The sequence below is a fragment of the Lineus longissimus genome, chromosome 8, assembly GCF_910592395.1.
Source record: "Lineus longissimus chromosome 8, tnLinLong1.2, whole genome shotgun sequence".
In the NCBI taxonomy this organism is placed as follows: Eukaryota; Metazoa; Nemertea; class Pilidiophora; order Heteronemertea; family Lineidae; genus Lineus; species Lineus longissimus.
In genome coordinates this window covers 7227714-7240911 of record NC_088315.1, presented here as the reverse complement: position 1 = coordinate 7240911, position 13198 = coordinate 7227714, and the positions used below count along the sequence as shown (strand labels likewise).

Genomic DNA, 13198 nt, shown 5'->3' with positions numbered 1-13198 from the left:
GGTAAAATGTATGTGACGGTGAATCCTGTCTTGTGTTGGTTGTGACACTGGCCAATCTGGTGTATAAAACATGTTGTGACAATCTTTCCAGTGGCAACAGGAAGATTTTTTGAGGACAGAGTCACAATCGGCCAGAGTGCCAGTGTAAGACCTGTGGTTGTTCCCCATTCAGTTACGGAAACACCGAAACAATTTAAAGACATGCATATTCGATATCATCCACAGGGCTTTAAACATTTTGCATTACATTTTAAACATTTTGTATTAAGTTTGTGCAACACACAAATTTTAAATCGCTCAGAGACAATCTTTTGGTTAAGAGTCTAGGCGCCTGCGATTATGGCTATTCGAAGACTTATGAATTTATGACAAAGAACAGAAATGATTTATATATTCCACGTGCATGGTGAATGATTAAGTCTGGAAATCCGGTTCAATCACAACATTGTGGTTTAAGCTTTGGTCTCGTTGGATTAAACTCCCACAGTCTTAAAGACCAGTTTCGGACGTGCATACGTTTTTGTGTCTCCACTGGTACGAAATGAATAGATGACCGATTGAATTATTAAGCAGGCAAATGCGATAAAACTTGACATGCACATATGTAAACCAGTCTTCACAGGGGTGTTTTTGATTGATATTCAGAAGTCCTGCGTATTCAAATTCTCAAATTCAATTTCAAATTTCAAATTTTGAACGAACGACCGTGGCCTCTTTTACGTAGAGTGCTGAAACAAACTCAGCAGGATCGTTGTAAAAGGTTTAGAGACGCGGGCAACATTGCAGGGGATACTTCGGCAAGGGCGAAACTGTGATCGCGTGAGGGCTTCTTAGGAACACAGGGACACGGAAAAGAAAAAAACGGAACTCAGAATGTAAGTGTTTTCTTCATTTCTATGAGAATTTTGATAAGTTCCGTCCACCTATCTTCAGCATTGTCTTTTGATGTAGTCTCGACCGGCCTTGTCGCCTGTCTCCATGTTGGTTCTCTCCGCAATGGTCCCAACTCCTTCCCGGGAATTCCTTTTGACAGTTTCGATCCCTCTTGCTTGTCGATCTTTCGACGTCGTCTTCTTTCACAACCGACTTCTCCGCTGTGGACACTGCGGACTCTCGGCTCCCGGTCAATAAGTCCCTGGTTCGAACCCCACAGTAGTCGGCGTGGGACTTTGAGCAGTTCTATTTTAACATTGCTCCATAGTGATGCTCACGTTATAGCGCAGCCCATCTGTGTTGAACTGAGTGGGAGAACGTTCATTGACACCCTGAGCAAATTGGAGGCTTATACTGTTCACTTCTCCGCCCTTCGTATAGTAGGCAGGAGCGGTAAAGCGACCCCCCCCCCGAGAATTTCCTTAAAGTGATTATGGAAAAGATGGACATCTCAGGTGCTCGATAAACATCCTTACCAACTGCACCCTGGATACTAATCGTTTCAGCTAGTTCCAAAATGTCCGGAGGCCGACCAACATCGACGATGTCTCAAGCGACAGTGACATCACACGCGCCAGCCCCGCGAGCAGAGCAGTGTTCGTATGGGATACGGCAGGTCATTTTCACAGGTGAGAAACTATGTAAGGTTATCGGCAAGGACGACGAAAAAGACTAGGACGAATTAGTAGACAGATCGAAGGACGTAATCCTTTTTGGAGACGCCCATCTCTGCTCCGAAACGTATTGAGACAGTTTCGCTAATCTGTCTCTACTTGGAACTCCGGTACTGAAAATATTTCCAGAAAACAGAGGTCTCTAATATATACTTGACCAGGGAGGTCTCCTTCAAGGACTTATCCCTCCGGGACACACTCCATCAGACTCGACTTCGCAGCCGGCATATCCTAAAAGTCATCTTGTTCTATTCCGTCTTTCAGGCCCTGACGGCATCAGCAATCATCGCATAAAGCGACCGGACCAACAATTCGTGGGTGAAATCGACATGTCCAACGAACGCACCACCGAGACCTCCTATCTGTCTTCCATGCCCAAAAACGTACCATTTCCCAAGGCGAAGAATGGCCGCTGCGGGGAAATTGGATGGAATGCTGTGACCTTCAAACCGAAATATCCATAGGCTTGACGGAAGGTTACAACTTGTGAGCAAGGACAATGTGGACGACACAGAGAACAGTTTCTGTTATACTCATTTTGGTCATCCGTTCATGTTTTTGCATCTGTCGCAGGAAGCCTAGCTTCGTTCATGAGAATGGGCCCATATGAAAAGAAGTAGACGAATTCATTTTTGGCGCCAACTATAGAATTTAATAAAATTGCAGAAATGAAAAGTATTTCAACATCAGAGCAGTATAACAAAATCAATTATAACGTGTTCAACGATCTTGGCTTATCTTTTTATCAAAGTTTAACAAAATTGCATGGAAATATCGGAATAACACTGGGAATGACTACAATAGTGCAGTGGGGAAAAAAATCACATTGTCTCGGAAAGCTAATCCGTCGCGGCAGTCTGATGAAACCATGTCGTAAGCATTTAACTTTGTGATTGTAACAAATATCCGTTTGATAGGAAAGGGGACTCTGAGCCGCCCACCCCAAAGCCGATGAGGTCAAGAGGACAGCTCAGGACAAATCACAGACGTTTGATGCAGATGAAGCAGATGAAGATGTACAAGTAGCGGTCGTCTCTTGCTCGATTTTACAGCATTGTATCCAAGTCATGTCTTTATGTTGGTGCTTTCTTGAAAAGCCATGGGATGGACAGTCCAAGGAAATGTTTACAGAAAGGCGGTGAAGGATACTGGACGGTTAATTTCAGAAAACAAATATGGTCTTGTTTGTTGCGTATACAGCCGAATTCCTTGGTCCACAATGCAGCCTGCAACCATCGTTGTTTACCTCGTCACAACAACTGTGGTTGTAGCAGCCTGGGGCTGGAACATCACCATGCCACGTCCCTTCCTCTTGAGGGAACCGTCTTTGATTTTCTGCGCCACAATCCACGCACAGTAGATAGTCAGCGCCTGAAAATGGAAATTATCGTTTTGGCTTGAGATGCGAATGAACATGGATTTAATTATTTTGATGATCATGGGCTGGCGACTCATCGAGGCTACAAAGGTGTCACTCTCATTGTTTAGGGACTGACACATTTTTCTCCGTTTCCCCCTACTGAAAAGTCATGGTCTCTCCAGTTGTCTATTGTATGGAAACACTGAAAAATGGGGGAAAACCAAAAACGTTACACGGTCACGGACGAGATTAAGATACAACTCCACCTAACAAGACTTACCTGGCAGAGTGCGGCGAAGATGAACACCCCGGCGACTGGAGACGCAAAGTCATACAGCTTGACGACGGCACCGCAAAGCTGAAACAAGACGGAGCAAGGAAAATGTAAAAGGGAATGCAACGCAAGTACTGTAAACTCGATCGGCTCTGAAGCATCCTCCGTACGAAGCACACGACTCATCTGGATGTCCTCCGGTTGAATCGATGATTCAGCGTCAATAAAGTTGACGTCGCATAAAAACGCATCCTCAGATCAGGCTTTTTTACTCTTATGTCATTTTACAAAGTTTGAAATATCAAGGGCGGATTGATACCAGGGTGGGCACCAGGGGTCGGTTTCACGACATGTTTCATTCGAATGACGAAGCAATTTCGGGTTAGGTGTCTTTCTTAAGGACACAAGGACACGAAGACTAAACTCGCTTATTTTGGCGGCGATTTACTTACTTCGCAGTACACATCATCTTTGAGCCAAGAGACAAGCTGGAATAGTCAAGCGTAAATAAATATAACTCTCTGGTACAACATATACAGTGCCGAGGCAGTATCAAACTTCCCTGGCTTTTTTAGGGAGTTGAGTCTGCTGGGTCCACAGCCCAATGGCTCACCAAGCCGGCGTTTCTTCCAGATTTCACAGTATCACGAGGGCAGCATCAAGCCACCAGGAGTGGAAAACCCCTGGGGATGACATGTTTTTCCAACAACGAAAAATTTATCTCCGTCATGAATGTCTTTAGAAAGGAAGCACATTTTGATATCATGACCATCCATGACCATTTATGTTCGTCTGCTTTGATATGATCGTAGTAAATAATTTAAGTGAATAAAACCGATCTTAACAACGATAAAATTTTACTTAAACTTGTCAAAATTGTTTAAAATAGCTTTTTTAAGCGGTGCTCATCATGCTTATGATATACTTTAATTAAAAATGCCTCACACTTCCTTGGCCAACAAACAAAAGAACGGCTATGGCAATGCTCACACACATCAGTAGGATCTGGCAAACGAAATACTGAAACAAAGACAATTTTGAAATTAAACAGGGTGCCCCCAAAAAAAACGGCGACCATATACTTCAACCACCCAGGAACTAAACGCATCATTAGAGTGGAGCCTCCATCAGTGGACATCTCTCAGCAGGACACCCTCCCTACGGTGACTTTGATCCCAATAGTCAATCAGTACAATTTGACCTTAGTAATCAGGACACATCTCTTAAGGACAGCTTTTTCAGTTTCAAGGATGTCCTTACTATAGAGGTTCAACAGAAGCAGTTGTTGGAGAGCACTTCCAGACGATATATTGTATGAGATCAAGATATCTAGATTCGGTTGAGCATTTTTAAGTAAAGAAATTAACTGAATGTACTCTCGATGCATGGTTTTCCTGAGAGTGTTACATGGTGATCGGAGCCCAACGAAGAACTGAACTGGAACAACTGCTTGAACCCGACACGGTTGTATGTGGGAAATCATGTCGTTTTTACAAATAGTCGCCCTACTCACGATGTATGTCATACACAGGCTGCTGCACAAAGCACCATAACAACCGATGAAATTGGTCAACATAATGACACATCCAAGGGCAATGAGAGAAGCTGTAAAGAGACAAACTGGCTGTAAAGAGGCAAAATAACTATAAAGAGGCAAATAACTGTAAAGAGGGCAAATACATGTTACTATAAAGAGGCAAAATAAATGTTAAGAGACGAAATAACAATTGTAAAGAGATTTACTAACAGCTGTAAAGAGACGAAATAACTCAGTATAAAGAGGCAAATAACTGTAAAGAGGGCAAATACACGTTACTATAAAGAGGCAAAATAAATGTAAAGAGACGAAATAACAATTGTAAAGAGCCGTACAAACAACTGTAAAGAGACGAAATAAGTGTAAAGTTAGAGACGAAATAAGCGTAAAGAGGCGAAAGAACAAAAACATGCAACTCCAAAAAGAGACAAAAACATGAAAGATAGTCGAAAACGAAAGCTGAACGGGTTGCTAAATAAGTCATCTTAACCTCTCTTTCTGAACGAAGTAAATTACAATGTACTTACTGACAACTATTTCCGTTGTCTTGAATGCGGTTGCAACATGCTCGCGTCTCTCAAACATTGAAGTCCTTTCAGCCTCGCTCATGGTTAAGCTGAAGAGAGTCTCGGCGTCATGGTAAATCGCTTTCCCTAACACGGCAGCCTTGAAGGCATACCTTGCAGCAACACCAATGATCAGTACAGCCAGACCGGCCAGCTGAAAAAAGACGAAGAGGTTACAGAGGTACTCGTCCATTCACATCTACATTTGTATTCTCATAATCATTCGCCTGTGGTTCAACAATATACATGTATATCCATTACCTTTTTCTAAAACCAGGCGATGCCATGCATACTTACAATGTCTATCATCTACTCAGTGTACACTAACCAAAAAGGATTCAATATTTGTAGCGATTAAAACCAATTTGACAGAAAAACCGTAAATTATTATGAATTGTCAATGACTCGGTCCTCAAGATTGTGACGAAGACTGGGTTCTATTACATCCCGTGAGAATTAAAGCTTTTCGAAAAGTTTTTCAAGCTATAGACCTATTTGGAAAACTTATTTTCGTCGAGTACAACGAGGGAGAAGAGAAGGCGGCCATATCTGATATACATACTGTATGTAGACCATACGTATAAATTATACTTACAATCCCAAAAATTGCTGCAATTACTATGCATGTCTTCTGACAAACGGACTGCGCCATTTTCCTGCTTTGCTTGCAACACGAAAACCGTCCGTTTCCTTCACCACCTTTGGCGCACTGACCCACAGTTGAAAACCAGCAGGGGCTGGTCCTGTATTGCATAATGCGTGACCATGCAATGTCATGTCAAATTTCAAGCTCGGTTCGGTTGAGACCATCATCTGATGACTTGTAAGGTAGAATGGGGTAATTGTAGCCTCGGTTTAATTGGAGCCCCTGCCTATGATATTGATTGATATCCCCATGCATCGAACAATGCAGGGGCTACAAATAAACCGAAGCTACAATTACCCCATGCGATGTCAAATCGCGCAGATTACTAGTAGTAATACCCATTCCTTTTCATGATTGAGTAACATACCGAGGCAGTCATTTATCATACTGAACTGGCTTCCTTGAGGGAGAGAGACAAGGCCGATCCACTGCCTCTGCGTGAAATTCCTATATATCAGATGCACACACATTAATAAACGTAAGTACACTCTGTTCATTATTCTCATTTAGTTTACCATCCGAAAAATTACAATTTTATATGCTACATTGCACCTTCATAAATTAACATTCATTCAAAAAATGTGTAGTGTGTAATAATGTGTATAGTAGACGTTTTATACACTTTCTTAACAAATGTTCAAGTTAACGTCAAGTAGCCTGGCTGGTACCGAGACAAAAAGCCAAAATGTAAATAATTTCGTAGAGAGGCGAGGTACATATGCCCTGGAAGTGTAACAAGTAGGGTGACCAACTTGTTTTGAACAACCAAGCCCAGGTATTGTTCACATATTAATCGTCAGAAATCTCATACAGGTGACTATCATCTTGACCATTCCGTTCACCCCGCGGTATCAGCTCCGTCATGGCCCCGTCCTCCCTTTCAGGAGGCAAAGGTCCACTGGCAGCGAGACGGCGAAATATAACAGCAACCAAAACCATCCCGATGAAAATGAACCACACATGACAAGCAAACATCTCAGTCACGCTTAGTAATAGTTTGGGGTCCTTCATATCCCAGTTGAACACTTTCATAGGCATTGGATTGCACAAAATGGCACTGATTTGGAATGTCCAGGTTCCGAGCAGTAGAACTAAGAAGGCACGACCTAAAGCGAAAAGGACGTTTTTCGGCCATCGCATTTCTGCCAAAAGGCATAACGCGGTGCCGAAGCAGATGTAGACGATTAACAGATGGAGCTGTTCCTCTACTATAGGAGTTCCATACAAACTGTTGTACTGCAGGAACCCTTGTGCAAGGAAAGCTAAAAGGAAGAAGACATAGTCAGTATTCCGTGGTAAGAACGTCTTATGGGCGACCATGATAATGTCTATTACTCCACTGAACCCGAAGAAGAAGGCGACTACGAGGTATTTCACAATGCTGGGGTTAAGTTGTCCATCCGCCTCCCTGGAGAGGAAGGCTGCCACCAATGATGTTATACCTAAGGAAATGGAGAACAGCAGCTTGAGTATCCCTTCTAGCTGCCAATGCTTTGCCCGGTGGCAGCAGCAGGGGAATGTAAGGGAAGACATGTAAGTAGGACCCCGTTCAAGTCGGCCTCTATAGTATCGGCGAAGGATCTGTGTAGTCCACCACACCCCGAATAAGAGGAAGGTGACACCTTGGAAGGCGTATTCGGCAACTTTACTCATCTTGCTCTTCTACGGTTGGCGATGTTGATATGACCTGAAAGATGAAAAATATTTGACACTGGTTAGAACAAGGCCTGATCACATCAAATCAAAGCTGTTCCGGGAGGAACAGGACGAATGCCAAATAGTAAATCTAAAGGTGCCCCGGATTTCCTTAATATGGGAGCATACCTATGTTTTCAAGTACCTATGTTCCCCGAAGAGGTACCTATGTTCCCCGATGAGGTTCCTATGTTCCCCGGTACCTATAATGTTCCCCAGGTACCTATGTTCCCATTACCTATATATGTCCGCAAAGAAAAGTGTGTTTTTTGTGATACGGTTTGTTTCCACAAATTCCTGAAAGACCTCACAGAATGAAGTCACTGAATTCCAGGAAATTGCAATTCTCAGAAATCCTCCAAAAAGCAGAGTTTCAGTATTTTTTGTTTGTATTAAAAGACGTTTTTACTCAGCATAGATTCATGTTTCGTGACTTAAAGGCCAAGGTGCACGCGCCTTTGCTTTCAATTGGTACATACACTGTATCATAAAAACTATGGGGGAACATAGGTACCGGGGAACATAGGTACCTCTTGGGGAAGATAGGTACCGGGGAACATAGGTACCGGGGAACATAGGGATGACACCCCCTTAATATCACTATTAGCCAATTTGGAATGAAATATCACATTTTGACTTAGATAATCGAATTGAAGATAACAATGTCAAATATCTTTTTCGAGGGAGGCTGAGCCATAGATGCAAGGAGCGCTACGATTGGTGCATTTTCTTTGACAGACAGACGAACGGAAAATCTGACTATTAATGACTAAGCGTTCACCTGATATTCAAATAGGGCCTATCGGCTACCTGCTAACAAGGATTGTGTAGCGCTAACATAGATCTGTGTCGCGCTGAGGCACAATTTGAAAACCGTTTAATGTTATTTAGCGTTCAATTAGTGGTTAACGCAGTGCATTAAATAGGTCAACGAAACAAAATGCTGTTCAACGGGAATTCATTCCCGTTCAACGGTTAAGAAATATAGCGTTGAACGGGAGTTGGGCATTTGTGACCGCAATGGACCGCCATAGCTGACAGCATGAAGTTTCACTATAGCCTATTTAAGAGACGATAATCTCCACCATTTACCTGCAGATGACTCTATAGCCAGATAGCCATGCTCGCATCCCGGCTTGCATTCTTGTACTGTACAAGAAAAGGCATGCAGGTTTGCATTGAACCGCATGAGCTGCATAGGCCGAAATAAGGCCAAGGTCTATTAACCGAACTACCTGCATTTAAAACCTACCTTATTTTCTATTTTCTGCCTAAATTTCGAACAGCACAACGGTGCATGTCATTTCAGCCTTTAGTTTTACACTATGCACTTGTAAGAGCGATGCACGCAGATATACGTTTTATACAATAGACTTGCCGGATGATCGATATATGCACAGCTTTTGCGAAAATGAGGTCGTGGCAATATTAATGATATCAATGTCTCTCGTGAATTATCATATTCCACTCGCGGCACATTTGAATGGCATTCTATGATGATTTATATACTGCTGATGATACGTACGGTAGATCGCAGTGCATTGTAGAGCTACTTGTACATTAGCCTATATATTGCATTATCGTCGGAAGTACACAGCATGCAGTGTTACAGGCTGAACTTTCTTGGACATGTTTTTGAGAAATATTACAATTACTTCATGAGACGTCTCATCAATACATGTTCACACGTATGCTGGGTAGGATTTCGGTAAAATATTACATACCATATAATGTATATGTATAAAACTTCTTTCAGGTGATCAGCTCATCATCACGGAGGCAGTGTTACTCTCGATCGTTCTAGATAATAAGTCAATCGATCGATCGAATAAAAAAATCCCGGAAAAACAATGTGTTTTCATTTATTCATTGTCATTTCCCGAAAAAAGGGATGACAGAATCGTGTAAGGAAAAAATACCTTTATTTATTTGGCACAAATCATAGGGAATTTCAGCGACAAAGCCAATGATGCGTTGGCTCCCAGGTGCCATGACTGCGGTGGCTGTGAAAGGGCCTCGCATGATATATTTTGGAACATGAAAAAGATTTCCTGACCTCGAGCGATCGCGATATCATTTTCGATCGATTGACTTATCATCTCGATCGTCCGAGATAAATATGTCGCCGATCGCCTAAGATAATCATGCCATCGATCGAGATTTTAGGGGGGAAAATCCTTTAAAAAATCATGTGATGACCTTTTCCAGCCACCGTACAGCCACCGAAAGAGGAAGCATTTTTTGTTTTTGCGGCCTTCTTGGAACTGAGGCAGAATCGAGGGTGGTTCCATATAGCTTATCTAAGAAGTGTTGTTTCTGGATGACAAAACCACCTTCACGAGAAAAACGGAAGGTTTTCCTTGGCTGGGACCTGTCTATTTATATTGTAACATTTTAAAATGGTATATACTGTACTTCCTAACCTAAGGTTAACAGTAAGGATTATGTCCGCCAAGAATAAATTATTTCCGGTAATGCCCACTGTTTGCAATTTCCCTTTGATAGGGGTTTGAGGGTTCAATTTGCGTTTCAATAGTGATTTTAATTCAGTAGTCATGCGTGCCAACAATGGACGTGTGCATTACAGGAAATGTTATCCGAGGCCTGGTGGTCATTTCCGCATTTCTTGATAATCGGGCTGGTATTGTGGCTAGACAGACACTAGTCATTAACCATTGTACGCTCGTGCGAAAGCCCCTGGCTTTTCAATTGTTGGGTGCTCTTAAGGAGCAACTGTTTAATCATTGAGGTAAAACACTTGAACGAAATTTCTTGATTGCAACCTTTATTGACAAATTGGCGTAAATAGGATCGCTGTGCACTGAATCTTTACATTACTGGAAAACGTCGGCCTATTCTCAGTCTGTAATTACTCTATATCCATGTCAAATTCAAGGCCGTCTTCATCATCCAATTCCTCATTGCCAATCAGTAAATCATCCACATCAGCTGGATAGTGCAAGAGCCCTGCCGCGCCCCAAGCTCGGACAATAGCCTCCAAGGCAATCCCATCCCATGATGCAGACACAATTTCAAGGACAGCTTCCCATGGAATTCGTGGACACTGACCATCCTCACAGTGCTGGTTGTTTTCCATGCTTTCCACGCATTGCGTGCCCTGGCTTTGAATGCGCGCATAACGGTGCAGTCTAACGGCTGCACAAATGCCGTACAGCCAGGTGGAATGAACTGCACTAGTCCACCTGCTTCCCCGACTGCTCTTGATGTTGATCTGTGGAGAACATGTTTGTTCATACGTCCTGTTGTGTATACTGTCCATCTGCATGAACGTTTCGTCCATGTTGCCGATGATGCGGAATGCCATCTCTCCAACTGTTTGAAAAAAGTTGGCACGGAACTCGGCAATGAGATTCTCAGCGTCCTAGGTATCGTCCTGGGGCCGTATTTACAAAGCCCTCGCATCTCTGCGACCACGCAAATCTATTTTTCACCTGCATACACCCTATTGTTCACTGACTGTCAGAAAAAAGATTAGCGTGGTCGAAAAGTTGCGAGGGCTTTGTAAATATGGCCCCTGGTATCTTTCGTCACTTTCCGCAGGGAAATGTTTTGTCTAGAAATTGAAATAGCAGATATGTTAACATGATTGGGATGAACATGATGAAAGCGCTATACACTTTATTTAACCATTTTAGCATTAAGCATTTTGAGAGGTATACTATAAGAGAAACAGCTTATCAGCAGAATTGTTGTTTCACTTGAAAACAATAGACTCATTCTGAGTGTATCTTTTCTTGAAACCTTCAAACCAACCATTTGATGCAGCAAGGTTTGAGCGTTCAGGTTTACTAGTTACAATGTCGGCTTGGGTTTCTTCAGGAAGCTGGTCCCACCACTGTTGAAACTCGATCATCGCCCTCTCCTTTAGATCTTCGATACTGACTAGCATACCAATTTGTCTTTTATCACGAAACCACTCCGACATCTCAACTTCCATCTCAGGCCAATACCCTGAAAGACAAAACATAGTAATTCATTATTTGCAACCTGACAGCCATATTGAATATCGGATCACGCCAAATTTCGCAAGGAACCTTCCTCTATAGTCACCCCAAGATACACAACAACAAGTTTCATGGCAAAATTCTCCACAAACGTACAGACGGACATCGGACGCTACGACAATACCCGTCGGGCTGATGGGTAAAAAAGGTGCTATACAGCAAAAAATTGCTATACATGTACACGCCATAGCACCTCTATTGTACCCCCAGTTTTCAGAGTGAAGGGTTAAAGTGCAACTCACCGACATCGTGGTCCTTGACCTTGCGCTCTTGGCCCCTTTTTTTGCTGTGGTCAAAATTGTGGCGAATTGTCTCCTCCTTGCGCAACCAAGACAGGAACGTGGCCTTCTTGATGTTGTGCTCTTCTGAATACAGCCTTACGCATCTTTGTTGGTTTCGGTACCCGTCTATGTACTTCAGCTTTTCTTTTAAAGAGTAAGACGCGAACATTCTGCGTGCCATGATTATGCAAGCTAAGCTAGGGCTTCTATGAAGTCTTTCAAGTAGTCATGGTCTTTATACCATGCAACAATGTTCATTTCCACTCAAAGCTCGTGACAGTTGTTAATTTCACTCTACTTCAGATTTGTTAGTTTCACTATTGAAACACAGATTGAACCAGTCAAACCTCTATCACGCCACGTGATGGCCTTGGCTATCACTAAATTATAAATGGGCATTACCGGAATAAATTATTCTCGGCGGCCATATTTCTCACTGTTAACCTTAGGTTAGGAAGTACAGTATGTTTCAGCGCCGAGAATATAATGTAACCATGGTATTCGGTTTACAATTTTCAAAATATTGATTCCTGACTTTTCATTGATTCCAGTATGTAGGGAGTCGCTACACCGAATCAATTATATGAAATTATATTTATTGACATACTCTTACACATGTGGCCAGTTCTAATTACCTGTAGTGTTGTCAACAAATCGCAGCAAACATGGATCGCTTTAATTGAATAGCATATATACATCATGATGTATAAACATATAATATTAGGCATGATATATATATATAACTAGGTTGGCAGCTGTCGCCAAGGGGTGTTCACTCAATATCAGCACAAACCAATTTTTATTAGTGATAAATGCATAATAGCACACGACAGAGAACAATATGTATCAGCCTTGGTCCAGTCTGAAATCAGATGACCATCAAGATCCGGATATTTGATAGACTACGAAATACATATAGATGAAAACTATATAGCGTATGAATTTAAGGGCATTTCCTGTATATGACCATATGGTAAATTATCAGATTCTGTTCAAACAGGCGAAAGAGAAGGAGATCCAACACCACGCAAACGAGCGATTAAAATCACTGCGACCCATGCGATTATAATCTCTGTTACAAAATGTACATGTACATGTATCTTGTCTGTGAGTAAAACGCGGGGAAAAGTCGGCTCTCGCAGTTTGATTTAATTTGATCGCAGGTCGCCGCGATCACCAATTCTTGTCGCAGGCGCCTGCGATGGCC

General features: G+C 42.4%; 2 protein-coding genes and 1 long non-coding RNA gene across 4 annotated transcripts; 1 reads left to right on the top strand and 2 right to left on the bottom strand.

Annotated features, from left to right (window-relative positions):
* Positions 1-751: 751 nt before the first annotated feature.
* On the top strand, positions 752-1953 carry LOC135492503 (uncharacterized). Its single transcript, XR_010448083.1, has 3 exons — positions 752-875; positions 1440-1562; positions 1872-1953. It is a non-coding gene; the product is annotated as an uncharacterized LOC135492503 (long non-coding RNA).
* A 374-nt stretch (positions 1954-2327) lies between these two features.
* LOC135492502 (uncharacterized) lies at positions 2328-6146 on the bottom strand. 2 transcript variants are annotated; one of them, XM_064779017.1, is made up of 7 exons: positions 5940-6146; positions 5306-5498; positions 4755-4846; positions 4232-4261; positions 3694-3729; positions 3248-3325; positions 2328-2978 (listed from the first exon to the last, which is right to left on the bottom strand). In XM_064779017.1, exons 1-7 carry the CDS (start codon positions 6096-6098, stop codon positions 2850-2852), a joined length of 717 nt encoding a protein of 238 aa, XP_064635087.1. In that variant the 5' UTR covers positions 6099-6146; the 3' UTR covers positions 2328-2849. The 2 variants fall into 2 exon arrangements, with proteins under 2 accessions (XP_064635087.1, XP_064635086.1); XM_064779016.1 differs by having other exon boundaries at positions 4187-4261; positions 5940-6144.
* A 633-nt stretch (positions 6147-6779) lies between these two features.
* Positions 6780-7643, bottom strand: LOC135492548 (transmembrane protein 45B-like). Its single transcript, XM_064779091.1, has one exon. The coding sequence runs from the start codon at positions 7641-7643 to the stop codon at positions 6780-6782; it is 864 nt and encodes a 287-aa protein (XP_064635161.1).
* Positions 7644-13198: the final 5555 nt, after the last annotated feature.

Bases quoted from the DNA above. Each gene is read 5' to 3' on its own strand.
- LOC135492548 (XM_064779091.1), bottom strand. From the start codon at position 7,643: ATGAGTAAAGTTGCCGAATACGCCTTCCAAGGTGTCACCTTCCTCTTA.
- LOC135492502 (XM_064779016.1), bottom strand. From the start codon at position 6,098: ATGCAATACAGGACCAGCCCCTGCTGGTTTTCAACTGTGGGTCAGTGC. The intron at 4,847-5,305 runs GTAAGTACATTG...GTCTCTTTACAG, and splicing joins GACAACGGAAATAGTTGTCA to CTTCTCTCATTGCCCTTGGA. The intron at 3,730-4,186 runs GTGAGGCATTTT...TGACTATTCCAG, and splicing joins TGTTTGTTGGCCAAGGAAGT to CTTGTCTCTTGGCTCAAAGA.